We start from the raw sequence: 27,832 nt of genomic DNA, 5'->3' as shown, positions 1-27,832 counted from the left end.
ATCCCAATCAATTCTCTAAGTATCAGGAGGGCTGATTGGTTGTGGGATTGTAGGCAATGCTCTTTCCCAAGTCTCTGGTGCATGCAGAGCCCGAGGCGGTGTATTATCAAGACCAGAGCCACATAGCATGCTAACCTCTGTGTGGAAATCCAATGGAAGATTGGATGTAACAAATTTTCACCTGAAAATGGTATAGACTTAGTAAAACTGAAGAATGGGAAGGCAGGGTCCAAATACTGTTATGAAACTGAAATCCATCTTGTTTTTCAACAAGAGTCCAGTGGGGCTTCTTTGATAACCACTGAGCATCAACACAAATCATTAAACACTAACAGATTAAGACTCAGAAAGGTCCAGCAGAGAAAGAAAGCAAGTCTAGAAGAATAATAGAGCCAGGTGCCCGGAGAAAGAGTGTGTGTGGCAGCCCCTCCCAGGCTTTAATCAGCAGTACTGGCCTGTGCTTCCATGAGTAATAAAACTCAGTTTAAAAGAAAAAAGGTGTAATGAAACCAAAACAGAAGCAGACACTGGGGCATGCTTACACACATACACACACACACAACTCTACCATTAAGGAAGAAAAAAGCTACAGTACACCTAATTTTTCCAGTATAGATGCCAGATTGTTTTTATTTATTTTGGAAATAAACTTACTGTGTGCCTGAAGGATTTTGTTTTACTTATGATTTCCTGTTGTCCCATATGCATATGTGTGGTGGGTGTGAAAGGAAATTAGTGAGTAATCTGTGGTGGGCCTCTTTTTCCTTTTTGATCCTGGTACCAATCAGCCAGCCAATAGTGAAAGTTGAAAGACAGTCACAAAATTAACTGCTCACTTTTAGCTATAGATTAGAAAAAACAAACAAACAAACAAAAAACCCCAAAATAACAACAACAACAAAAACACACAGCAAAAGAGAAAGGTGGACAAGTTTTGTTTCTTTTTTTTCTTTTTTCTTTTTTTTAAGAGGAAATCTCCCTCTGTCACCCAGCCTGCAGTGCAGTGGTACAATCTTGGCTCACTGCCACCTCTGCCTCCCGGTTTCAAGCGATTCTTATGCCTCAGCCTCCCAAGAAGCAGGGATTACAGGCGTGCACCACCACACCCAGCTACTTTTTGTATTTTTAGTAGAGACAGTGTTTCTCCATGTTGGCCAGCCTGACCTCAAACCCCTGGCCTCAAATCTCGGCCTCCCAAAATGCTGGCAGTAGAGGTGTGAGCCACCATGCCTGGCTTATTTTATTTTCTAACAGAAATAACATCAGTAAGTTTGATAATAATAGTATTTTAGTTGTGATGATCACACTCTAAGTTACTTGCAAAAGAAATGTTAATTCTTTGGAAAAGTTCCTGGGTTTGAATTTCCCCAAAACCTTACTGCTAAATGTTTTAACATTTGGATTTACAACTTTGGAAATTTCAGAAGGTACATTCAGAAACACACCAGCCATCCAAACAGGGCCAAGACATGGTTTCACAGTACTTTGCCAAACACCTGCATCAAGCCCACCTTCTCCTGGGCCACAATTTTCTGTTATTAGTTGGGGGAAATGAGGTAGGCAAGAGCAATTTCCCAAGATTCCCAAGAACTAGTTTCACATGCATGTGTCTTTGGCCCCAGTCAATCAGAATTGGGGCTGACTTGGTATTTGTCATTTCCCATTGATAATCTTACAAGAGTGGGAGAATTTTCCTCCTCATGGACTTAGCTAAACAGCTGGCAGTCCTTTTTCATGCCAGAGTGCTTTTGAGGCCAGCATATGAAACAAATGCAGCAAGCGCATTAAGGAAATTGAAAACAAGAGTAGAGCTGTATCCTTGGGCATAATTTGGGCATTTCAGAGAAAGAACATCAGTTACCCTGAGTGTCAAGGTAGCAAGGATTGATGGAGACACGCCTGTCTTCTCATTCCTCTGAACAATTGCTGTACACACCTGTCATTCTCTTAAAGGAAATGACAGAGTAGTTGTCTTATGAACACTTATACTGAACCTCTTCTACTAAATTATGGGTAATGGTTTTGAGATGTTGACTTTTAACCCCAAGGATTATATTGTCACTGTAGACTTTATGTTGAGACTTACACTACACATTCCAGAATTTAAAGTCAAAGTACTCGCTCAAATCACAAATGGAAAAGGCCTGTTGGCAAGAGTCCTGTATATCATCCCTTGAAATCCTTACTCTTCAGGATCTATTTGAAAATACATGTTTCCACCTTATAATGTAAATGCATAGGGTTTCTTTGGGAAAACAATTCCACAGATGCCTCGTCCAAGGTTTCTCTTCATTGGTGGCCTTTGGGAGAGCCAAGGAGATCCTCCCTACATCCTAACACATGTACGTTATTAAGAGACATACCTAAAGCCAGTGATTCCTTCATCTACTTTTCACTTAACTTTTAGTTGGTCAGGATTCAATCATAATAAAGTAGCTCCTCCCAAATTGGCATTACTGAAAACATCCATACTTTTTGAGTAGAGTTATTTTCTCTTTCAAGGCCTGGTGGCTCATAGGGATATGGCAAAAATTTGCATTACCGTGTGTGCAGCAGCTGATAAGGGTGTCCGCTGCACCGGAGTCCTTCGATGACTGCGATTGTCCCAGAGAACAATCTGGCCCGAGTAAGTCCCACCAACCACCAAGTTAGGATGGAAACGGGCAAAGCAGACTGACATCACAGAGGACTGTCAGGGAAAAGGAGAGAGAGAAAGAGATGCACTGTGAAATGGTTGTAGATGGCTTGTTTCTTCCTGAAAACAGTTCATCACATAAACTCAATACATCCTGGAAAACAAAAAGCAATTTAAAGCTGGGACTGTAAAAGTACATAGTTACTAAGAAATTTTGTACATAGGCACGGGACTTTCTTGGAGAGGCAGACCAATGGTTACTCCTTGCAATCTGAAATTTGAAGTCCTGTCCATTTTATTAAATAGGCATAAAACCTATCTTAAGTACATCATTGTTTTGTGGTCTGTAAAGCTTGCTTTATGGACATTTCCCATTTGTCACATAAAATTGCAACAGAACTAATATTAATTCTCCACTAAAGCCTTTACGAAGCAATTTTTTACTTTGAGAGCATGGCCACGTCAAATTACACAATTTGCAGTGTTGGTAAAGGCAGAGTCATTCTAGCTTCAAGGGCTTTAAGATGAGGTCTTCGTTTTGTTTTTGCCTTAATGTAGACTTCCAGGAAGTATACTGACCTCAGACTGATCCAACCGACTCCTCCCAAAATTCCCTCACCTCCCATGGGCATTCTTCCTGACCTTAATTCTGCCCACTGCAGAAAATTCTGAATGTTATTCCTTGCCTATTTTAACAAACAACCAGAAATGGATTTCAGTCCAGCTCTGCCATGGTCTGTCATAGTCTGTCACAAATGTGGTTTCTGAAGCCCCACAAAAGACTACTGGGCACTACATTTTGTAGGAAATTACTTAGCTGACATAGAACCATAATGCACTTAAAGTCAGACAAGTTACTGTTCCACATCTGCTAAGTCCATTTTGATTCCTACAGTACTTTTCATATTTGCATTTATAAGCTAAAGTAATTGTTTTTAGTCAATACATTTCATGCCTTAATTAAATTAAACGAAGTCACTGAGAACTTACCATGTGTAAAGAAGGCATTTTACCAGGAATGGTAGGAATAAAAGGGTGGTCATTGCCCTCAGCAAATTTGTGCTCTGGGAAAGGGAACTAAAAAACATGGATGCAGATGAACAGATGGGCTACTAGTCCATACAGTGCCTTTGTGGAAAACAGAAAAAGGTATCCTCTGCAGAAACACAGTCATATGGGCAGGTGCACGCCTTGGCAAATGGAGAGTAAGAGGATTTTCATCCCCACGTGTCCCTTTGGCTTGACGTTCTTGTGCAGAGCACAACGTGCACACCCAAGTAGCAGCCTTGAATGTGATACACGCTATGACTAAATTGTAGGAGCATGTGGAGTGTGTGTGTGTGTGTCTCTGTGTGTGAGGGGGATAGATGGAAGGAGAAGATTTGTTTTAGTTAGGGAGGGGGAGAGGAGGCTGGAAACGGTGAGACGGTTGGAAAGACCTCATGGAAGAGGATGAATCACACCTTGAAGTATACATGGAACATTCAAAGACTGGAGAGAAGCAACAGGCATTCCTGAAGGATAGAATAATGAAGGAAAAGGACTAGAGGCAGCAAAACGAGACTTGTGAGCAGCTCATAGTCTGTTTTGACTGGGAGGGGACTTGCATGGAAGAATCAAATCGTAAGAAGTGTGGCTAAGAGATTGCCTGGGCTAGAGAGCAGAAAGCCTTGAATGAGATTATTTGGAATTTTTTCTGTGGACAATGGTGAGAAATCACAACTTTTGGAGCAAATGAGTAAGAGGATCCAAGGTCATAACTGATATACCAGCAAAGTAGTAACAAAAAAACCCCAAACAAAAACCTAAGACCTCTTTTTGACTAGTAAACTAAACATCTATTAAAATAAAACAGAACAAGACAAAAAACAAGAAACCAAACCCAGATCTCCTGTCAGCCTAAGGCTTCCTAGTTAGAAACAGCCTCAGATACTCTGAGGGAGAATAAAGAATGTAGACTATTTTTCAATGTCATGTTTCCCTACTTTGAATGATTTTCAGTTTCAATTCCTTGAACATGATTCAATGGAGAACACGCTCATGCCCCAATCTGGTTTTCATAAAGTTCAAGAATAACTCTCAATAATGATACTGAATTAAAGAAAAAGAAAATAATGCTGGTCAGCTTCTTGTTTTACACATCCCACAGAAATGATTCTTAGCTTTCAATTGATGAAATTCTTATGTTGCTGGAGCTATGTTGGAAACTTTTTTTTAAAGCTTCAGAAAGATTTAAAATTATCCAGGTGGTATCAACAATTGAATTTACCAAAGCTCAAATCAATATGGATAAAGGAATGTCATTCAATTTTTAAAATGCAGAATTCAACTACTTGATTGCTTCTGTGTTTCAGCTAAATCCCAGCAAATATCCCTCCCAAGCTTGTACTGTTTGTTGAGACTAAACCAGAGGAAAACCAGCAGTGCAGGTATTTCTATAAAACTGAAACACATAGTTGGCAATCAACTAGAACCCAACCCCATAGGGTGGCAACTCCAAAACCTACTTGTCCATTCATTAATTTGGTCATTCTTCATTCAACCATTCATCCAACACTTACTACCAATAAAGGACTACTAAACCATTTCAAAAAATTTTAAATATCACAAAAGCCCCCTATCTCAAATTCAGAGTTTTATTTAAATTTGATAAAAAGTGAAGTTAATGCTAAAAAAGAGCAACACCAGCTTGCAGCACCAGAGTTCTGCCTCCAGAGTCTACTTTGTTTCGCTGAAAACCTATTTTTACAATATATCCATGAGGAAAAAGAGTAGACTTTTTTTTTCATTTTCTATTTGGAAGATGAGGTATAGTTATGTTCATCAATTTCACTTATATCTTAAGCTCAACACATTAATTATAATATATGTTATATGTACTACATGACATATATGTTAAAATATATACAGATATGTTTACATATCTATTCTGTGTTCAACACAGGTATCCAGGGTACACCACACTATGCACCAACACTATTACCTGATAGTGTTTTACTATCAGGTAAAAACACTAGGATAGTAAGATCTCAATGACCTAGATGTAAACTTGAGAATTCAGTCATTTCACAAGATGTCTTTACATACCCTGATGTTTGATGTAATGGTGGCCAACATTTGGATGAGTGAGTTAATTTTTTATTTTTCATCCAAAAGTTTCCTTGCTTTGTTATTCTATAAGAATATATGTGTATAGATATTTTTATAGTCTTACCTACAGTTTGGACAATGAGAGCTCCTCTTTTAATTTGGAAAGTCTACATTGACAATCCTCAGAGTAAAAGATCTCAGAAATCTTTTACTGTTGCAACCCCTTGCTGTTACCACAGTTACCTATGTAGTCATTGCTGTTGCTGCTAATTGTCATAGAATTTACTGACTGTCAGTAAAAAGAGCAAATGATATCATCCTGTCAACTACCTTTATTTGGTTAAAAGTAAAAAAGCATTTCAGAAAAATTGGTTGACACTACTAAAAAATGTGGGGATTTTTGTCCTACATTTTTAACAGTACATTTTTCTGGAGATAAAATCTAAAAAATCATTATTAGTAACACCATTGTTATTTTTAAAAATTTCATTACTTCCCTATGCAGTTGAAATTTTACATTAAGTTATTCAGTGTTATAATAAAGCATTATTAAACTAAGACTAACAAAATGCAGACAAACAAAATTAACTGAAAACAAGAAGTTTCCTAGCCTTGTTATTCTATAAGAATATATATGTGTATAGATATTTTTATAGTCTTAACTATTTCCTATTCTATTTTATTCCTTAAAATGTTAATGCCTTAGAATTACTTTGGAAAATAACGTATGGCCTTTAAAAATTCAAATCAAGCTGGGTTCAGAGGCTCACACCTATAATCTCAGAACTTTGGGAGGCCAAGGTAGGAGGATTGCTTGAGCCTAGGAGTTTGAGACCAGCATGGGCAACATGGCGAAACCCCATCTCTATAAAATACTTAAAAAAGAAAAATCAATCAAGTAGTTTACGTGAGTGGAAAATAATTATAAAGTTGGTGAGGATTTTTCGATAATGTTAACTAATCAAAGTAATCTTTCCTGACGCTACAGTTGAACTCCATTTTCACAAGGCTATTGATTTCATTGATGTGGCCATATTGTTGGTCAAATCAGGGGCTCAGAAATATGATGAGGTCATATGTAACAAGCTTAATGAAAAGCTGGTAAGACTGACTGTCAATATTCCAACACATATAACACAAAGACAGTGTTATATCAGGAACCACAATTTCTAATAGGGCAAGCATCACATTTTGATTATTTGCACAATATGTTCCTCCCAAGTTCGGACAAGCAAGGTTTTGAGACTATATTTTGAAGACCAAGCTATCTCTATTGACAGTTTCCAAAGTTTTTAGCAGATGCCTTAGACCAAAGGGTTTTTTTTTTTTTTTTTGAGACAGAGTCTCGCTCTGTTGCCCAGGCTGGAGTGCAGTGGCCAGATCTCAGCTCACTGCAAGCTCCGCCTCCCGGGTTTATGCCATTCTCCTGCCTCAGCCTCCCGAGTAGCTGGGACTACAGGCACCCGCCACCCGGCTAGCTTTTTGTATTGTTTTTTTAGTAGAGACGGGGTTTCACTGTGTTAGCCAGGATGGTCTCGATCTCCTGACCTCGTGATCTGCCCATCTCGGCCTCCCAAAGTGCTGGGATTACAGGCTTGAGCCACCGCGCCCGGCCAAGGGTTTGTTTTTTAATCCTGAGCAGATGGCCCAGTTACTGGCCGCCCCTGCAAAGACAGACCACCTCCTTATCCATATAGCCACATGTTCACTTGCACATGAGCTGACCCACTAAACAGAGTTCCACCTCTTCATCGTCTATTTAAAGACAAGTCAGTTTAGTTTACACCATTCACAGGGAATTCCACAGAGATGAGGGTGAGATTCAGCTTGGAATGTCTCCCTTCACTCACCGCACACTATCACTACATTCAATTCAAGTTAGCCCAGACCCGTCTTTAAGTGGCTGTGGAGGCTGTTTTCTATTTTGTAGAGCTAATCCAGGCCAGCTTAGAGATGGTACTTCCCCTTAACCACAGACCCAGATGCCCAGGGTGAACAACCTTTGGTCATTCCTGGCTGGGAAGCTTACCCTCTAGGCTCCCATTTGATCTGGTTGCCTCTGACCTTCCGTGCGTGGCACTCTGCCCACTCCACAGCCATCATGCCTGGGTGGGAGAAATAGGGGTTCTGCTTTCAAAAAGCATCTCCTATTTCAAGTACCATCTCTTCTGGGGAGACGATAGTCCTCAGGGAGGGACTGGTCATATTGTTGCCATATGCTGTTTAATGGTGGCTGACGTTTTATTTGCCTAAAAACAAATGCTTCACTGTCAGAGGGCTTTGAGGCAGACACATCAGATGCTTCTAGCTACTAGTGAACTAGTATGTATTTCTGCCAGTACCTAAAAAACCCACAAAGATATTTCTTTTGTTAATGAAAAGTGTATTTGGAGAAGACTGCTGTTGAAAACCCCTCCTATAGGCAATCATGTAGCACCAGGCATTTGGCAACATGGAAGGTGTGAAGCTGGTCAAGACGACATGAGTCATGGGTCAGGCACTTAACTTTAATTGAGATGAAGGGAAAGGGTCTTTTTTTCTTTATATTATTATTATTATTATTATTATTATTATTATTGAGACAAGGTCTCGCTCTGTAACCCAGGCTGGAATACAATGGCACAGTCACAGCTCACTGCAGCCTTGATCTCCTGGGCTCAAGGGATCCTCCTGCCTCAGCCTCCTGAGTAGCTGGGATTACAGGCACATGAAACCACACCAAGGTAATTTTAAATTTTTGTAGCGATGTAGCTATGTTGCCATGGCTGGTCTCAAACTCCTGGGTTCACGCAGTCCTCCTGCCTCAACCTCCCAAAGTGCTGGGATTACAGGTATGAGCCAACATATCCAGCCTCTTTTTTCTTCTAAAACTATCCCTTCCTCTCTCTAAGTCTCTGTCCTGGGGTGCACAGGCTACTCTTCTAAATTCCAAGAGGAGTAAGCATCTACCAAAAGTTATCACCCCATTAATGTGGGGATGCCCAGGAGCAAAGATTGAGTTAGTTACCTGCTCCTTCTTGACACTGTTTATACTAAGAAATAAAAAGCAGCTGATTCTAAAATTTGATTTCCCATAGATTAGAAATCTTGATAACTTTTCTTAGAATTCCTTGGAATTTTCATGCCTTTCAGTATTTAGACCCTATCATGTGCCTTGTCCTGGCTTTTATGCTGAGAATACAAAGGTGGTATGCAAACCACAAATAACATACCATTTCATATCCACTAGGTTGACTATAATTTTTTTAAAATGGAAGTAAGTGTTGGTGACAATGTGGAGAGATTGGAACACTCATTACAATGCTTGTGGGAATGTACAATGGTGCAGCCACTCTGCAGAACTGTCTGGCAGTTCCCCAAAACATTAAACATAGAATTATCATATGTCCCACCAATTCCACTCCTAGGTATATACCCAAGATAATTGAAAAAATATGTCTTCACAAAAGCTTGTACACTAATGTCCACAGCGGCATTATTCATAATAGTTAAAAAGTGGAAACAACTCAAATGTCCCTCAACTGAGGAATGAATAAACGAAATGTGGTAAATCCATACAATGGAATGTTTGGCAATGAAAAGAATAAAGTACTGATGCATGCTATAGCATGGATGAACCTTGAAGTCATTACACTAACTGAAACAACTCATAAAAGGCCACTTATTATATGATTCCATTTACATAAAATGTCCAGAATACGCAAATCCATAGAGTTAGAAAGCAGAGTCGTGGTTGCCTAGGGCTGGGCTTGGAAGGAATGAGGTATGACTACTAAGTACGGGGTTTCTTTATGTGATGATAAAAATGTTCTGGAATCAGACAATGCTAACTGTCCGACTTTGTGAATATACTAAAAAAACACAAAACTGTATGCTTTAAAAGGGTAAACTTGTGGTTTGTAAAATATATCTTAATTGTTAAAAGCGTGCAGACATATTTCTGACCTCATGAAATTTACCAACTTTATTTGTTATCTTCAAGACAACTGTGTCTGGACTGCTTGAATCCTCCTTTCCTCAAACAATTTTTTTTCCCTCTTCCCTTCTTTCTGAGCATCATCTTCAGTTTCTACTCCCTGAGAGGCAGGGAGGTAGAAAGGGAGGACTGGTTGACCCAGAGTCCCAAGAACGGACTTTCTGCTCTGAAACCCTAGTAGCTGTGTGAATCCTTTAAGCCCTAAGTTTGTTGGCATATTTGAGGGACATTTTTCAAATTATTTATTTTTTTAAATTGTGCTGAAATATTCATAACATAAAATTTGTTACCATCCTAACCATTTTCAAGTGTATGCTTCAGTGACATTAAACACGTTCACGTTGTTGTGCAACCATCACCATCATCCATCTCCAGAACCTTTTGATCTTCTCCAGTTGAAACTTGGTACCCTTTAAACACTAACTCCTCACTCCTCCCCTATCCCCCATCCCCCATCACTCTTCATCAGCCTCTGGTAACCACCATTCTACTTTCTGTCTCTACAAATTTGACTACTTGAGGTACCTCATATAAGTATTATCATATAATATTTATCCTTTAGTGATCAGCTATTTCACTTAGCATAATGTCCTCATGGTTTATCTATGTTGTAGCATGTGTCAAAATTTCTTTCCTTTTTAAAGCTGAATAATATTCCATTGTACGTGTATACCACATCTGGTTTTATGCATTCATTCATCAGTGGACACTTTTTGACTATTGTGAATAATGCTGCTAAGAACATGGGTGCACAAACATCTCTTTGAGATCCTGCTTTCATTTATTTTGGGTACATACCCATAAGTGGAAATGCTAAATCATAATGTAGTTCTATTTTTGATTTTTTGACAAACCATCACACTGTTTTCTGTAGCAGTGATATGGTTTGACTGTGTCCCCACTCAAATCTCATCTTGAATTTCCATGTGTTGTGGGAGGGACCCAGTGGGAGGTAACTGGATCATGGGGGCAGGTCTTTCCCATGGTATTCTTGTGGTGGTGGGTGGGTCTCACAAGATCTGATGGTATAATAAGGGGGAGTTCCCCTGAATGAGCTTTTATTTTTATTTTTATTTTTGCCTACTGCCATCCATGTAAGACAAGGCTTGCTCCTCCTTGCCTTCTGCTATGATTGTGAGGCTTCCCCAACCGGGTGGAACTGTAAGTCCATATTAAACCTCTTTCTTTTGTAAATTGCCCAGTCTTGGGTATGTCTTTATCAGCAGCGTGAAAACGGACTAATGCAAGCAGCCGCACCATTTTACATTCCACCCATAATACATAAGGGTTTCAATTTCTCCATGTCCCTCATCAACACTTGCTATTTTCTGTTTTCTGGGTTTTTTTTGTTTTTGTTTTTGTTTTTTTTGCTTTCTTTTTAGTATTAGCCATTCTAATGGATATGAGGTATCTAAGCCTTATTTTGTTTTGTTTATAACAGGAGCATAAGAGTTCTTACCCTACCTATGGAACAGGCATTTTTTTTGCCTATTTTCCCTGGGGCTGTTGGAAGATTTGAATTAGGTAATATAGTTTAAAGACAGACAAACAATATATTCCCACATAGAATTAGAAATTACTACCTCCTGATTCGAAGAACCATCTCTAAACACTACAAGTGGTCCAGAGTACTCCTCTTGCTCAACAAATCTTTCTCCAGTAATTTCAGTAGTAATTATTGGTCCTGTCCTGATGATGGAGGTTGTCCTGATGATCTAGTATAACATGTTACTACACCATTTATTATGTGGTTTAATTATTTTAAGTCCTTATTCTTGACAGTTTTTTCATATCTTGAATTAGAGCTAGACTCTATTGATCTGTGATGTGACTTTACATCTAATTATTATTTATTCATCATTTATAGGTACCCTTTAGACTATTTTCTAAATCAGTATTACTCCAAATTTGCCTGTAACTTAGCATCAATTGGGGGGGCTTTAAAAAATCTCAAATGCTCAGGTCACATCTTATACCAATTTAGTCAGAATTTCTGGGGGTGTGACTGGGGCATCAGTATTTTGCAGTCAAATGTGAAAAGTACTGTTTTAAATTAATGGTTCTTAAGCTTATCTGAATAAAAAAAAGCACTTGGAGAGTTCATTAAACACACAGATTGGTTACCAGAAGCTGGAATAGAAGGACTGAGGAGGTATTAGTCAAAGGACATAAAATTTCAGTTAGACAGGAGGAATAAATTTAAGAGATCTACTGTACAACATGGTGACTACAGTTAATAACAATATATTATATATTTAAGAATTGCAGAGTAGATTTTATGTGTTCTCACTATAAAAAATGATGTGCATATTAAATAGCTTGATTTAACCCTTCCACAATGTATACGTATCAAACAAAACACCATGTTGTATACAATAGATATATACAATTTTGCTTGTTAATTAAAACAAACAAACAAAAACCAGAAACCCCTGGGTCCTCACTGTGATATACTGAGTCAGAATTTCCAAGGTAGACATCTAGTGATCTGTGTATTTAACAAACACATGTAGGTGCTTCATATCATGGAGAAAAATGAAAAACACGGTTCTCAAACAATTAATTCGTGGAGTATGACCCAAAATCATTGTGGGATAAGTTTCCTTCCGGGTCTGGATATTTGCCTTATGGAATCATTTGTCATTTTCACAACCAGCCCAACCGAGAAACTTACGATATGTTCCTCTGCTAGAATACCACAGCTTAATTTCCTTCAAGGTTATTTGCTAGTTTTGTTTTTTTTTTTGAGACAGAGTCTCGCTCTGTCACCAGGCTGGAGTGCAGTGGCGCGATCTCCACTCACTGCAAGCTCCGCCTCCCGGGTTCACACCATTCTTCTGCCTCAGCCTCCTGTGTAGCTGGACTACAGGTGCCCGCCACCGTGCCCTGCTAATTTTTGTATTTTTAGTAGAGACGGGGTTTCACCGTGTTAGCCAGGGTGGTCTCGATCTCCTGACCTTGTGATCCGCCCATCTCGGCCTCCCAAAGTGCTGAGATTACAGGCGTTGGCCACCGTGCCCGGCCTATTTGCTAGTTTTTACATCTCTCCTTGTATCTCCTCTCCACTGAAATAATTAGGCTCTCAGAAAATGATAAATAAAAATGAAATGAAGGTTTAGGTCCCAACTTCTCTTCAACATCACTCTCCATGTAGACACTAGGAGTTTTCTTGTTTATTGTCAGGAATGCTACTGAACATTATCACTGTCACCCCCAGCTACATGGCTATTTACTTGTGGCCAGCATTCCAAAATTTTTGGGCACTTACTAAATAAGTGTCAAGCATATACTACACATCACTGTATCAGTCCTACTAGGTGGGTAATTTTGCCTATATTTTTTCCAATTAGGAAACCCAGGCTCAGAGAAGTAAGCCACTGGCTTAAGATCAAATTAATAGTAAGTGGCAAAGTCCAGATTGGAACTACAGCTTGGGTGACTTTGACACCAATATACTGTGAAAACTTGCATCCGTTGAATTCAAATGCCTCTTCTCTTTGAGATACGCGTCCTGCCTGAGCACCACATTTTTTACTTCCTCACCTCTGTGGGACTGGTAGTCACAGGCTAAGCCTCATGCATACCCACATGGCAGAGAGGGCTTGTGGGCTCCCTCCCTGTTACAGTGGCCTTGGCAGTGAGTCTCTGACGTCTCTCCAGTTGGGTTTCTGCTGCTGGTGTAGAGATCTCTCACCTCACTCAGTTCCCAGGCTATCAGTCGGGACAGGTGACAACAGAGCTAATTAGTACCAATTGTGGTGATATTTACCATGAGGTGGGTACTTCCTACTGGGAACTGATTGAGACCAATTAATCATTTCAGGAGAGTCTAATGAACAGTTAGCAGTTTGGAAACCAATTGGGTCACTCCTGAAAGCTCTGCATTGAGTGTCACTTTGGGAGAAAATGCTTTGTTTTCATCTTGTCACTACATAAACAAACCAAAAGTGCCATTACAATCCAACAAGTTCTTTTGAAATTGAATGTGTCTATTCTTCAAAATAATTATGTGAATTATTATTTATTATTATGAAAAGTGAATAGGGCCGCTATTGTGTGCTTTAATAAAAAATGGAACTTCTTAGAGACATAAACACAGGACCTGAGGAACATTCTTCTGAACTCAAATGATATGAAATAACATACATACTTTTTACACAGTTGTCTCATTGAGAGATAGAATAATCTTGGGCAAAATGGTCACATTTTGGAAATAAAAGGATGGCTTGCATTTAGGAAAAAGTTCAAAAATATCAATATCTAACAGTAATGCTCACTGAAGCATGTTCAGATCAAAGGTGGGTTTTTCAGTACTGACTGCCAACAGTTCACCAAAGTCTCTCGTCTCTTTTTTAGAAAATATAAAACTCAAGTTTCTAGGCCTAGACTGGAATAGTGATGTGGTACAAGGCGAAGGCAAACTTTGTTTTATTTATAGAGATAAAAAATAACAGGAAGAGATGAAGATGAATATATGGTTGCCTTTGTATGTTAAAAAGCAACAGTTTTCTTCAAATCAAATGTCTAAATCCTGCTTAATTAAGAGAAAGGAAGCTGATATTTGGATATGGTGTGTGCTGACATCCACCCCTTTGATTTATGAAAGTATGAACTAGAGAGAACAGATTACTCGAGACAGAAGAAAGAGTTTCAATTTGACAGGAAAAAGTGTAGGCAGTATTAACTTCGGTGCTCATTAAAACATGAAAGATTAGTAGCAAAAAGGGAGGGAAGACTTGTGAATGTCTCCAGTTTAGGATCTTCAGAAATGTTTGGGGTTTCTGAGAATAGCTAACCCAACCACATAAAAGTGACGCTAAGGGAGTCAGCCACACAACTTCTCTAAGTCCAGAGCTGGGACTGCTGTACGTTGACATCAAACCATCTTACTTGAAGTGTAGCCACAAATTAAATTTATTTTTATTGAAAAAGTACTAAGTCCTTGCAAAGGAGGAAAATACAGCATTCAAAAATATGGTACTTCCTTCTCGTTCTTGACAGAATAAGCATGTAAAAGAAGAGCCAGCTTCTTAGTCTGTGTTCCCTTCCTGGGCCATATAAAAGAAGCAATAACATTCATCAGCTACAGAATCCAAGAGAAGAATTCAGTTATCAGGTATTATTTTTTACCAGCACAATACAAAAAAAAAAAATAAATAAGCTAATCAGATTCAGAACTGTTGCACTGGCAAGAATGTCTAAAAACAATTTCATGATACATGTGTCCTGCTTTGGACAATTTCTTTTTGAATTTGTAGGATTCGGGGTTTGTCGTTTGAGGAGGCTGAGAAAAAAAGAAAAAAATTCAGTCTCCATATGTCACTCAATCCCTTGCTGGTAAAATAAATCTACGTTTGGAGGATCCACCCAAAGAGTCATGGACTAGCCCACTTTAGATATTACCAAGGCACTTAGGTCAGAAATTATAGGGAGACCATTAAAAAAAAAAAAAAAGAAACTTAAAGTGTTCCACTATGCACAGCGTCTTCACATGGTTTTTCTGAATAACTGCGGTGGTTTTGCCAGCTGTGACAGTACACAGAAGCAGCTGGATCATTCTAAATTTAGCAAGAAAATAAAATAATTTGGCAAGAATATGTCCTTCTTCACATTAAAACTATGTGGTGAATATAAACCTTGAAGAAGACAATAAGAAGTGAAGCCCTACACCCAACAAAGCAATGAGGCCAAAGGTAGAAACAGTGTTAGTGAAGATTTGTCTTTTTTTATTTGCCTAGAATGACTTAGACATGCTTATGCCTAAGGCACAAAGATGAACCAGGTGACCTCTAGGACTATGTCTACCTTGATGGTTCTATCGATAAACTGACACTTTGAAGTACTAAAAAGAACTTGAAAAAACTGAATTTAAGTGCTAGTACTATACGATATATGGAAGGGACAAGGGTAAACGTATGTCTTAAATTGTTAACCAATCCCAATTCTTACCGAGCCCTCAATTTCTACACCATTGTTGTGTCCACCGGAGAGTCTTTGAAGTTTTGCAAGAGACCCATAGACCGAGAATGGCTGCAGCGTAGAAAGGACCAGAAATGTGTCCTTGTGGGTTCATTTCTAAGCTGAAGGCAATTCCCTCTTACCACAACATTTATGTGTACTTGGAAGATCAACAGTCAAATGGGAATCAAATTCCCCAGAGTTCAACCTGAGCTGGTTTTTAAAAGGACAAAATAACAAACCAAGAGATAAAGAAAAATATGTGAATAAAAATTCTGGGGGGATCAAATGATTAAATTTACAACACTTCAGGGATTTTTCTCAGTCCACAAGGGAAATACTATTTTCAATCGTAAGACGTAGGATGTACACATTAAGGGGCATTTACATAGAGCCTGAAATTTCCAGTTCAGGAAAGAGTCTAGAGGCATATTAAAGACCATCTGTCAGTAGAATTCTATTCTGAACCATGTTCTTCATCGAATTTATATGTGAGATATTATGGGTCAGCTAGAATAAATGTGATAATAAATTCCTAAACATATGTTAGATTACACCCAATGTATGTGTCAGTCAATTATCATAATAAAAAGCAACATTTTGCTTCATACAAATCTAAATTAAAATGCACAAGGGCAGTATTTTTTCTTTTCTCTAAAAAAGAAAAAAAATGAATTTATACAAAGAATAGGAACAGATTTCCCAATAATTTGTGCTTTGTGCATAGACTTGTGATGATGAGTCTTTTATCTTTGGAATTGTTGATTGGTGAGATTCACAAAGTGCCCGGTGCAATTCTCCAGGAGTTGAAAAAAACGAAGGTGTTCAATGATCCTGCGGAGCCAGGAATAATATGAAACCAGATAATGAAGAGTTAAGGAAAGCTTCTGAGCCTGCTAATGAACTCCATCCTGCCCTGGTAAGACCACCCTCCTTTTAAGTAAGAGGTAATTTAATCTGCATCTAACTCAGTTGTGTTTGGGCTTCATCCAATCTATGAGTATCAGTGTGATAAATTATAATGAATTGTCTGCAATACTTCACAAAGTGACTATAACAGACCTGAAAAGCAAGATCCGTAGCTTGATTTTCCAGCTTCCTTTGAATATTTTCTGTCTCATTCCTGTCAGAACATTCCAAAACTTGAAAATATTTCTTACAGCTCCCTACACTGAAAGTTACGTGCTTTGAGCCCCATTTGATTAGATCCACAGTTGTTGGCTGTCTCTATTAAATCAAGCCCCACACTTGAAAATGACACCAACAGTGAGACCAGCCAAGTAATATAGCAAGAGAACTAACATGCCTCCTTTAGTTTCCAAAGGGTTTCTTTACATGTTAATTTCCCTTTGTAATCCACAGGGTGTGCTGGGAAGTAGGTTAGTGAAAGGCACTGGGTTCCTATTTCAGATTCTGAAAAAGCAGCTGGAACCTTACGTGTCTGCTGGGAGAAGGGGCACAAACTGAAAAGGGAGTCAGGAAACTCATGTTCTGGAAAGGCTCTTTCTATAGCTGTGTCACTTGGTTCACGGGACTTAACTCCTTTAGGATGTAGTTTCTTCAATTAAGTTAAGGGCCATTGCCTGAGAGAACAGGTCATCTTCCCTTTCTTTAATGGCTGTAGGTCGTTCTAGCTCTTCAGAAAGCAAAAGCATGACTCTATTCTATAGATGAGTCCTCCTAAGTAAAAAGTTATTTGATTGTCATTAAGCTGTTTGTTTCCTGCTCTGGTCAGAGGACAGCAGCCCTTAAGGTAACATACAAAGTTTGTGGGGAAGGGACAGGATGTGATTTTTTCCCCTTCATCCTATTCATAGGATACAGATGCAGTGGAAGGATCCACTGGTACTCAAGACTGATTTTCTATGTGAAAATCATGTCAATTCTATTGGGCTTAATTTCTTCACGGCATAATAAAATGGATCTGTTGGAGTTGGAAGCCTCAGAAGGGCAGGAGATGGGCTTCTCTTCTCTCTGTGTTGTTCTTTGTGCCTAAGCCAGTTCCTAAGAGTTGGTAGGCATTAACATTAGTTTGCTCTTGCTGCAGTAACAAATTACCTGCTAATCCCAGCACTTTGGGAGGCTGAGGCAGGAGGATCACTTGAGCCCAGGAGCTCAAGACCAGCCTGGGCAACATGGCAAAAACCTGTCCCTACAAAAAATACAAAATTAGCCAGGCGTGGTAGTACATGCCTGTAGTCCCAGCTACCTGGGAGACTGAGGCAAGAGGATCACTTGAGCCCAGAAGGTTGAGGCTTCAGTGAGCCAAGATCATGCCATAGCACTCCAGCCTGGGTGACAGAGCAAGGCCCTGTCTCAAACAAAACAAAACAAAAACAAATTATGACACATTTAGTGGCTTAAAACAACACAAATTTATTATCTTACAGCTCTGGAGGTTGGAAGGACTAAAATTGAGGGGTAAACAGTGCTATGTTTCTTTTTGGAGGCTCTAGGGGAGAATCAACTACTTTGCTTTCTTTCCAACTTCTAGAGGCCACCCTTGTTTCTTGCCTCATGGCACCTTTCACCCTCAAAGCCAGCAATGGTTGGTTGAGTCTCTTTCTCACATCACACATTCTGATCCTGCTTCCATCCTCACACCTCCTTCTCTGAGTCTGACCCTCTTTGCCTCTCTCTCCCTCTTTCACTTATGAGATACCTTGTGATTACATTGGGCCGATCCACATAATCCAGGATAACCTCTCCATTTCAAGATCCTTAATTTGTGAGATTTTGGGGTACCTATAACCTGAGCAGTGTACACTACACCCTATTTGCAGTCTTTTATCCCTCACCCCCATCCCACCCTTCCCCAAGTCACCACTAAGGAACTTACTCATGTAAGCAAACACCATCTGTACCCCAATAACACATGGAAAAATTTTTTTAGAAAATCCTTAATTTAATCCTATTTGCAAAGTCCCTTTTGCCACTTGAGGTAACATTCACAGGTTCCTGGTGTAAGAATAGAGATGTCTTTGGGAGGCCATTATTCTATCAGAGTGGTCAACAAATACTTGATAAACTTGTAAATATTTTGAGAAAATGATAAATTAAGCACTTAGAAGTATGTATAAATTCAGCTGATTCCCACAGCTCATCACTAGCTGAAGTCATGGTCACATACATACTGTACACTTCCAGACAAACAATCTTCATACTCACTCAAGCTCATGCTCACCTGAGTTTATGTTTTGGCTTTAAAAATGGACTCTAGTTCTATTTCACTTTCTTTCCCCGATAGAATATAATCTGTTGTGAGATTTTCCTCAAGAGGTTAATTTGAATTGTTTACTCCCATATTGAGACAGCCAAAGTTCCAGGCAGAATAGAGATTTAAAATTCCTTTCTACTTCCTATCTCATACTAAACCCCTTTCCCAATTACCATTTCAAACAGATCAACCAACAAAAAAGAGAGGATAGTAATCTTCAGACTGAAGCAGAGACACACAGAGCATACTGTAGACCCACTAGCAAAAACCCAAACTCTGCTGTTATTTGTAACCCATGAGTCACAGACCCTCTTCCTCCAAAATAAATCTTTCAAGTCTAAGTTACATTAACAGAACTACTCTCTCAGTAGAGGTGCTACCACATCAATCACAATCCATATACCTTTTGTCAAAACTTTTTCAAATTTGTTCTCATGGCATGAAAAAAATGTAACAATAAACTTCCTGCCACTGTCCCCAACCCTCCTCCCACCAATGCAGATAAAATGTCAGGATGGTTTTGGCAGACCATAGGAACATATTTTCATTTTTTAAGTTTTTCCATTGTTTTGAAGCAGTGACATTTTATGCTGATCGGTATGTGTCACTTGGGCAAACTTCTACCCATTCTCTACCAGTACAATTACAGGGATCCCGTCTTATCTTTAAATTAACTGTAGCTTCAGAAAGACACGCCAATGTATTATATTTGCCCAATTATATTTGCCAGTTATAAAACGTATCATATATATAACTGGTATCAAAGACTAATTAGGAATAATTGAAAGTTAACTGAACAGTACACTCAAGTATGTTGACAGAAAGATACGTCTTGAGAACTAGATCGACACATACCACCACTTCAATATTTTCTACGTGAAGCCTTCTGTTCTTTTAAAATTGGCAATGATACCATATCAACAACAAAATTCACAGATTTACTTACTGATGGACTTAAGCACAAATAGAATATTTCTGTGTGGGCCACAAGGAAATAACTGCAAATTTCACAAGGTACAAATTCTCCTGAGCAATTTTTCCTATGGTACTAGTAGGTCACTTAATATGTGGTGTCTACTTTGAGCACAGATAAATATCCTACAGTGGGTTTAACATAGCACGTAACTCTCACTGAAGAATGTGAATTTCTCTGGGAAAATCTAGTTCAAAGGCAAAAAAAAAAAAAAAAAATTGAAACCTCGAACAGACCACTAATGCATTACTAAATTGAAGCAGTAATAAAAACCTACCGACCAAAAAAAAAAAAAAAAAAAGCCCTCTACTTTATTTAACTTATTTTTTTTCCTTAGTTAATTCCATGTTCTTGAGCATGAGCCTTAAAATGAAAAGAAACTGGGTAAATTGGTACATATTAAGTATAGTTAATATCAAGAACTAGGGAAAGTAAGCACAAAATAAAAGTTGAATTCTAAATAACTAGACTACTTCACAGTCAAGAAATGTTACCCTTGGTGGTAATAACATCTTTCTTATGGCAAATGCAAGGTACTGTGGAAAGTTCTACTGTGTTTACATTTGTCAGGTCAAATACAGTGTTGAAGAAATTGGTAGAAAGGCAAAAAATAAAATAAAACTACCTTTTCCCAAGGCAATCAGACTTGGAAGGCAATAAGGATTCAATTTTCCTGTATGATTTGAATAACGAACTCAGTTTTCCACTCCCCTTCCAAAATGTAGATAGTGACTGTAGCTAAGCTGAAAGCTGTCACACATCTGGAAGACTATTTTAAAATACATTCAAAATGTTTTGATTACATGATGCCAAGCATCTGGCAATGCAAACTTCTTTTAGGTGTTTTTCTTTTACAGATATTCAGCCCTGTATAGACAGTCATTGTGCTAGATTTTGGGCTACTTGTTTTATTTGGACAACAAAAAAAATATGTATGCAAAGGTAAGGCTTTCCTTATGATTTTGATTAGGTAGGTTTAACCTAATGACATTAACAGAGTTGCCATTGATTCTTACATTACTTGAACCACCCTCTAGCTGGGCTCTCTCTCTACCCCCAAAAAGCCCTTCAGAGGCTTCTACTGGTCAGACCCTCCCCAGGAACAGTATCTCTCAAACAAACAGCGTTCACTCACTTGTCTAAATAGTAACGGACTTTATTAGTTTCATTCCACAGCAAGGATGAGGAAAAGCGAGGCTTCTAGTTTTCCCTGCCTAATAAGAACCAGCCTTAGGAATACCTGTGGTTCACCAGTCATCCCCAAACATTTGCAGGCTCTTGAGGTAGGAGGTAGGTATTCTTCATGTGAGGTCGCCTCCCTCCTAATGTGAGCTAGCTCAGACTTCCAAAGCCCTTTTCCACAAACGAACCTAACCATTCCCACCTCCACTCCACCATCCACCTTAAGTCAGGTGACAATGCAGCGGCTGGGGTGTTCTGGGTAAACCACTCACTAGTTATTTGTTTTGTACCATGCATTCTACCTCAGATCACCTGTTCTTGCTTTTGACCTAGTGGGGCAGGGACAGATTCCTCAAAGGCAAGGAAAAGGTCGTATTTATCATTGTGGCCTCAGTACCTAGCACAGTGCTAGGTTCAACAAATATCTGTTGAATTGCTCTGAATAAAAGGTCGTCTGGGGAGGCCGAGATGGGCAGATCACCTGAGGTCGGGAGTTTGAGACCAGCCTGACCAGCGTGGAGAAACCCCATCTCTACTAAAAATACAAAATTAGCTGGGCATGGTGGCTCATGCCTATAATCCCAGCTACTTGGGAAGCTGAGGCAGAAGAATTGCTTGAACTCGGGAGGCAGAGGTTGCGGTGAGCCAAGATCACGCCACTGCACTCCAACCTGGACAATAAAGAGCCAAACTCTATTTTTTTTTTTAAAAAAAAAAGTCATCTGCCTCAGTGTTGAGGTAAACGGCATTACATTTCCAACTTGAAATATAATTAAACAGGTAGCCAGGTTTGAGTTTAAGCAGTGTTCACGGTGTGAAAGGCATGAATAGCTGATCAGTGGGAGAAGTCTGCAGAGCTCTATTTGCAAAAGGGTGCTACTGGAACAACAGAAAAGACTGTATTTGTTATGAACAAGTGGAGTATCCAGCCTGTGTGTTTAGGTTTCCTTCAGACAAAGAATACACACTTTGGGGGAGAGAATCCATTTTGTCTCCTTCATGGAATATGCCCTGACTGCTGGCTTCAGTTCTGGAAGGCCCAGGACTACTCAGGGGTCTGGAGCATCATCAGCAGCAATGGCACTGCAGCAATGGAAACCAGCACCTAGTGATGGAGCTTGCTCTGGAGTGAGTGAGGCCAGCCCTCCGATGCTAATGGGGACACGGCAGAGGGCAAGGCCTTGGGGCTTGAGTGCTGGAGTCATTGCAAGCTGCTTTTAGCTTCATGGGCAGTCATTGGAACCTTATTCATGAACACATTTGCAACACCCTCTGAGAACTCCCAGGAAAAACGTGGGAGAATGTGAAGACCCCAGAGGGCCTAAGTTTCAAATGAGGTGAGGACCAGAGAAATACGTTTTACACTGTTAATATGACTTCATTTAAAAACCAGTCTGCTGTGGCCTAGGAAAACCTGTATTTGATTGATTGCTAGATAGACAGATAGATAGATAGACAGAAAACAAATTTGATGTTATGAAGCAACATAATATTTTGCCGTCTTATATTTAATAGCATAATATATTGCTATTTAACTTTCAAATATATTTTAAATCAAGTATTTGAAGCAGTTTCATGACCCTCTGAGCAGAAAATATACCTAAGAAAAATGTAGAAAGTCTGCTAAAGGGTTAATTGTTCCAAAGTGGAGAATATATTTAAATTCAAAAATCTTTATGAAAACCAGCCTTCTCTTTAGGTTTTTTGCAAATAATAGCAATTGGTGGCTAATAATCTTAACCCTTAGTCAGTTTTCTGTTGATGAGAAATCAGAATCAGGGATTATTACTTTTCCAAAGAATGTTTAGACATCCCAGTGACATGATCACTATATAAAATATAATTCAAATTATCTCAGTTTAAACACTGACTTTGACAGTTAGTAAAATCATTTAATTTTCTACTATGGAAACTATTTTAATAATTTTAACCACTTTTTAGATTATATCAATTCTTTGAGATGAAGTACGACAGAGAAATGAAAATAATCTGTAAATTGAGCTCTACTGAAAAAAAATGATTTTCATTCTTCAGTAGGGATATTAACGGATAACCTTTCAAGCACTTTTTTTTTTATTTCTCTTCTTCCTCTACCTCTCCTTTCTTATACAGCTCAAAGAAAATCTAGCTCATGAAAGCAGACTCTAGTTAATGATCCCCTTCCCTCTGCTCTCTCCCATTCTCTTTCATTCACATTCCCAACTTTGCATCTCTCTTCTCATTTTCCTTTTTTCTTTCCGGGGAATGACCACCTCAAAGGATTAATTCAGAACAGGCAGCAGAAAATGGTAACAAGAGTGGGCAAATCAGGATGTGGATTTAGAATCAAGAGGTATTTTAAAGGAGGAGAGTTACTCAAATTAAACATATGTTAAGAATATGGGTTTGTTGTTCATGGCATACCTGCTGCCTGTGATCCCACCCTGGTCAGATGAGCCTTCAAGGGCAGAGCATTCCCAAGTGGAATAATAAATACAGTGGCTGGAGGGTACACAGATCTCAGCAGCTCTGACTTCACTGTAGGAACACAGGTGGTACTGACCTAGCTTAACCAGAGAAATGGATCATGGCCCCTCAGGCTCAGAGCCAGTGAGAATTCAGGCTCCAAGTAAACAGGCTTTGGGCATATATAAATTCTAATATAGGTCTTGGCATTTATACTATGCTTTGCTTCAACTGATATTGCCTGTTTTCCAAGGCGTCATCTTTCTTACTTTGATACATGTGAACTACGCAGTAAAAATCCATTAGTCTTCTTTTAAAAATACTACCCAGAGGCTTAGAGTGTTTTTTCACTGGGTTGATCTGCCATCAACCTAAGGGTATGGCAAATTATGTTATGCAGGTAACAATGGAAAGCCTTACCCTACCTCTACACTTTCATTTCTCCTGATGTATACTTTGCAACTCTTCGCTGTCTCCGAATTTTGCACCCAAACCATTATTAATATGAACTAGTCACACATACAGCTCACCAAGGGTTTTCATCAGGAACTATGCAGAATATAAAACATGAACTATATTATTTACCTTCCCATTTCTGTCCTCCCTTGCTTTAGAAGAGTTTTGAGGTGGAGAACAGTCAAGTAATATATTTATGGCTTGAATTCATTCCATTGGTAGGCAAGATTCAACACTCTTGGATCCCTCAGGGTAAGTATCCATGATACAGACGTTGTTTAAGAATTCGTAAAGGCTTTTAAGAACAAACATTTTAAATTTAGTTTTGGAATAATACAGGTCTGAAAGGTTCACAGAGCCTATTTCCCATTTATTTTGACATTATTCCTGTAACACAAATACTAGCTAACTAGTGAAATTTTAACAAAATAATGAAGGGTATTTTTTTTCTCTTTGCACTGTGTATGAAAAAAAGAGTACTTGCTAACTAAAAGAATAATGTGAGAAAATAAATAGTTTCTAAGTCCTTCAATCTTTGTTTTTGTTTTTGTTTTGTATTTTTTATTGGCATATCATAGTTGTACATATTTTGGGGGGTACATGTGATATTTTCATACATGTACACAATGTGTAATGATTAAATCACAGTAGTATCAGTTTAGAGATATGATACACAGCCAACCAAATATTCTTAACTCTTCATTAAAGCAGGCAGGTCCCAGATGTTTAATTACAAGTTTGAGTTATAACACAGCATTGGTGTTCTGTTTCACTTCTGTAACAGTGTCCCAAATCAGCAGCTGTCATATCAGAGGACCTGATATAGTGAAAATTCCTATTGACACAAAGGATAGTTTGGAGACTGTGATGATTTGTTTTTCAAAAAAATCATTTAATTATCCTGGTCTTCTTTAGTAAATCATATCTCATTTGAGAATTGGCCTTCTCTGTCCATGTTGTCTAAACTTGTGATGTTTTACAAAACTTGGCTCAAAATCCCTCATACAAAGGGAGGAACACATTGGAATGTTCTAAAGGCACGAAATTTATGTAAAGCAGTTTTCAATATAGAGAAGTGATCATCCAGTGAAATTCTGTTCTGAAAATTAGCCAAGTACTCACAAATTTGACAAAGCACACAAAAAAACATGCAATAAAACATGTCAGGGTCATCGTGAGGAGTGTGACTGGGGAGAGCGGAGAAAGGCTCAGGTGGGGTTTTCTCTCCTCTGAGCATCTGCTCCAAAAGTGAAGTCTTTTCAACAAGTTTTTTGGAGATAGGTTGGCATGGTGTCATTTATGCCTGTGATAAAGTGCCTGGATTCTCTCAAATGCTTGCATCTTCCCCTGCCAAGTCATCATCCATTCCCATTTGTTTAAAAAATTGATTATTAGATGAAACAACAAAATAGATCTCCAGTTACACATATTAAGTGGGGCTATATGCAGAACTGTTGATCAATTGTTAAGGTTGGCCAACACATTTTCTCTATGGTTAAAACAAAATTAAATCTACAGTTGAAATACTCATGAATCCACACCAATTCCTGTGACAGGGACCTTCCTACCCTTTCTGCTCCCCTCTAGTTTTCTTCACGCGCACGTGTCCTTGCTGCCAAAGAAGCATGTTTACTTTGATAGTGGAGCTCCTTTAGCCGTTAGAAGCTACAGTTCTACTTTTTATGTTTGGAAAAATGCTCAAAATGTGTTACTTTCAGGGGGAAGTAAATACTGGGCCACTTTGAGAGTCAAGCCCTTCAAAGCCTAGCAACGGTGTTTTGAGAACTTCTGAATCTATTTTTGTAGAATCTTTGTCCCATATTTTCCCTGTGTGGATTTTCTGAAAGGCTTTGAGTCCTTGAGTGAGCATTCTTCTAGTGGCAATTTTAACATATCTGCTGAATGCTTTCATTTGTGCTGCTGGTAGGATACACAATAATATACATCATTAAATTAATACTGTTCCCATACAGCAGTTCTTTTCCAGGAGTTGTTTGCCGGCTGTCCAACTGTGGGAGCAGAGGGTGGGATACTGTTGATTTTAGACATAAAGAAGGGGACAGTGGGAGCCGAGCTTTTAGTGATGAAGCCTTTTAGGGTCCTGGGGAAACTACTATACGTCTTGTGTCAGATAACACAATATACAACATCACTGTTCACAAAGAGCCCCCACCCAAGATGAAAAATCACAGATAAGGCAAAATAATTTACTAAAATGTGGACTGAGAGCACTCTCTTTTAGAAAGTGTCTAGGAGGGAAAGCTAAATAAGCCAAAGGAAAAACGTGTGCGTAAGCTGCTTATCTGCTATTATTAGCAAGGTGAAGGGATCCTGGCAACCCTTTGCGGTCTTCAAGGACATTTTGGCTTCTCTTGGCATGATGCTCTGGAATTATTTTTTCCATTTTTTCATGCTGTCTCTGTAACACAACCTCTTCACAGAATATATCTCAGGAAATGACAATTGGCTGTCGAATCCCATACAAACTGATTGGATATGACAGCTTATAGGAAGAAATATTCTGTAGGGAAGAAAGTTTTTACTCATACTTTTATATTTTAATCCTCTTTTTACTTTTTTTGGTTAATTTTATTATTTCAATTAGATAATTTAAAAAGCAACACATCACATACCAACCCCTCCTAAGAGCAATCATAAGATTTGATGATTTTTCTGATAGACAGGATAGGGTTTCAAATTTGCATTATTTTATCTACTGAATTAACGATGAATTCTAAACCAAACTAATGCTGCCATGTGTTTTTAAACATCTCTAATCTAAACCATCTGGAGAGGCATGGTTTTGCAAAGGCATCCCTTTCAGGACACTGTGGATTTTGTCACTGCTTGAGGTTTTGGCAAACCATCAATGTTACTATAATTCTCTTTTGTGAAATATAGCTTTTGACTAGGATTTGAGTCTTGGTTGTGTGTGTGTGTGTGTGTGTGCGTGCGCGCGCATGCATTTATGTGAGCATGAGCACTTGGGTACAGTTTTTGCTCCTATTCTTTGTAGTTTTCAGAAGACCATATTTATCATGAACATTTTAAGGAAATAAGGATTTTAATTTAATTTCAACTACTCAACATAACACTAGACAAAGTTATTGAAGAAGCAAAGATGTAATGCTGCATTACATAACTTATTGTTCATAGGTGCTGGAAATACTTGTTTAAAAACTCAAAAGGAAAAAATATACCAGCTTTAGAGAACAAAAAACAGTGAAGTTATAAAATAATTATGGATACAATAATTTGTAGCATATACGACGTAAACTCAATATATTTTCAAGGAGATTAGAGTTAAAAATTAACGAAGATAAATTTTTCACCTAATAAAAGCAACATCTTGTTCAATTCTTTGGCAAATAATGAACATACCATTGAAAAATAAACAACCAGATATAAAAATGGAAAAAGCAAAGTATAGACTATTTGTTACAACAAAGGTTAGAAAACTTCCCCGGGAAGTAAAGATGATTCTATTTGTAGAAATTCTCTACAATAGTAAATGCTTTCAAATAATTCCAAAAATTAAGTTTTGCTCAAAGCCACTGTCTAAAATGAATTAAAATAAGAACGTGACTCCTGGAGAATATGAGTCTCTGTATTTATTAATAACACAGTGTGTTCAAAAAGCCCCATTCATCCAACAATATTAGGCAACTTAAAGACGCACACAAATGAGAAAGTGTGGACCTAGTTTGCAGAGGGGGAAAAAGCTATATTTAAAAAAAAATAGATGGTCTGGAGTCTAGAAGTGGTTCCATCCCTAGAATATAAACAAGATGAAGCAATGTACAAGTATCCCTCTCGGAGGTGGTAGTGGCCTCTGTCCACTCTTGGTGGGTACTCATCTGGCCTGGGGCAACTACAGCCCACTTCTGCTCCATACTCGTT

General features: G+C 38.6%; 1 protein-coding gene across 5 annotated transcripts in view; it reads right to left on the bottom strand.

Annotated features, from left to right (window-relative positions):
* Positions 1 to 27,832, bottom strand: part of DYNC1I1 (dynein, cytoplasmic 1, intermediate chain 1) — a 340,924-nt gene that overhangs the window by 66,908 nt on the left and 246,184 nt on the right. For all 5 annotated transcript variants that reach the window (XM_011974691.1, XM_011974695.1, XM_011974694.1 and 2 more), the window contains one exon: positions 2,543 to 2,689. In XM_011974691.1, coding sequence (XP_011830081.1) covers positions 2,543 to 2,689 — 147 coding nt within the window. The remainder of the gene's footprint in view (positions 1 to 2,542; positions 2,690 to 27,832) is intronic.

Source organism: Mandrillus leucophaeus, unplaced genomic scaffold, assembly GCF_000951045.1.
Source record: "Mandrillus leucophaeus isolate KB7577 unplaced genomic scaffold, Mleu.le_1.0 Scaffold148, whole genome shotgun sequence".
NCBI classification, from domain to species: Eukaryota; Metazoa; Chordata; class Mammalia; order Primates; family Cercopithecidae; genus Mandrillus; species Mandrillus leucophaeus.
This window is presented reverse-complemented; position numbering and strand designations above follow the sequence as displayed.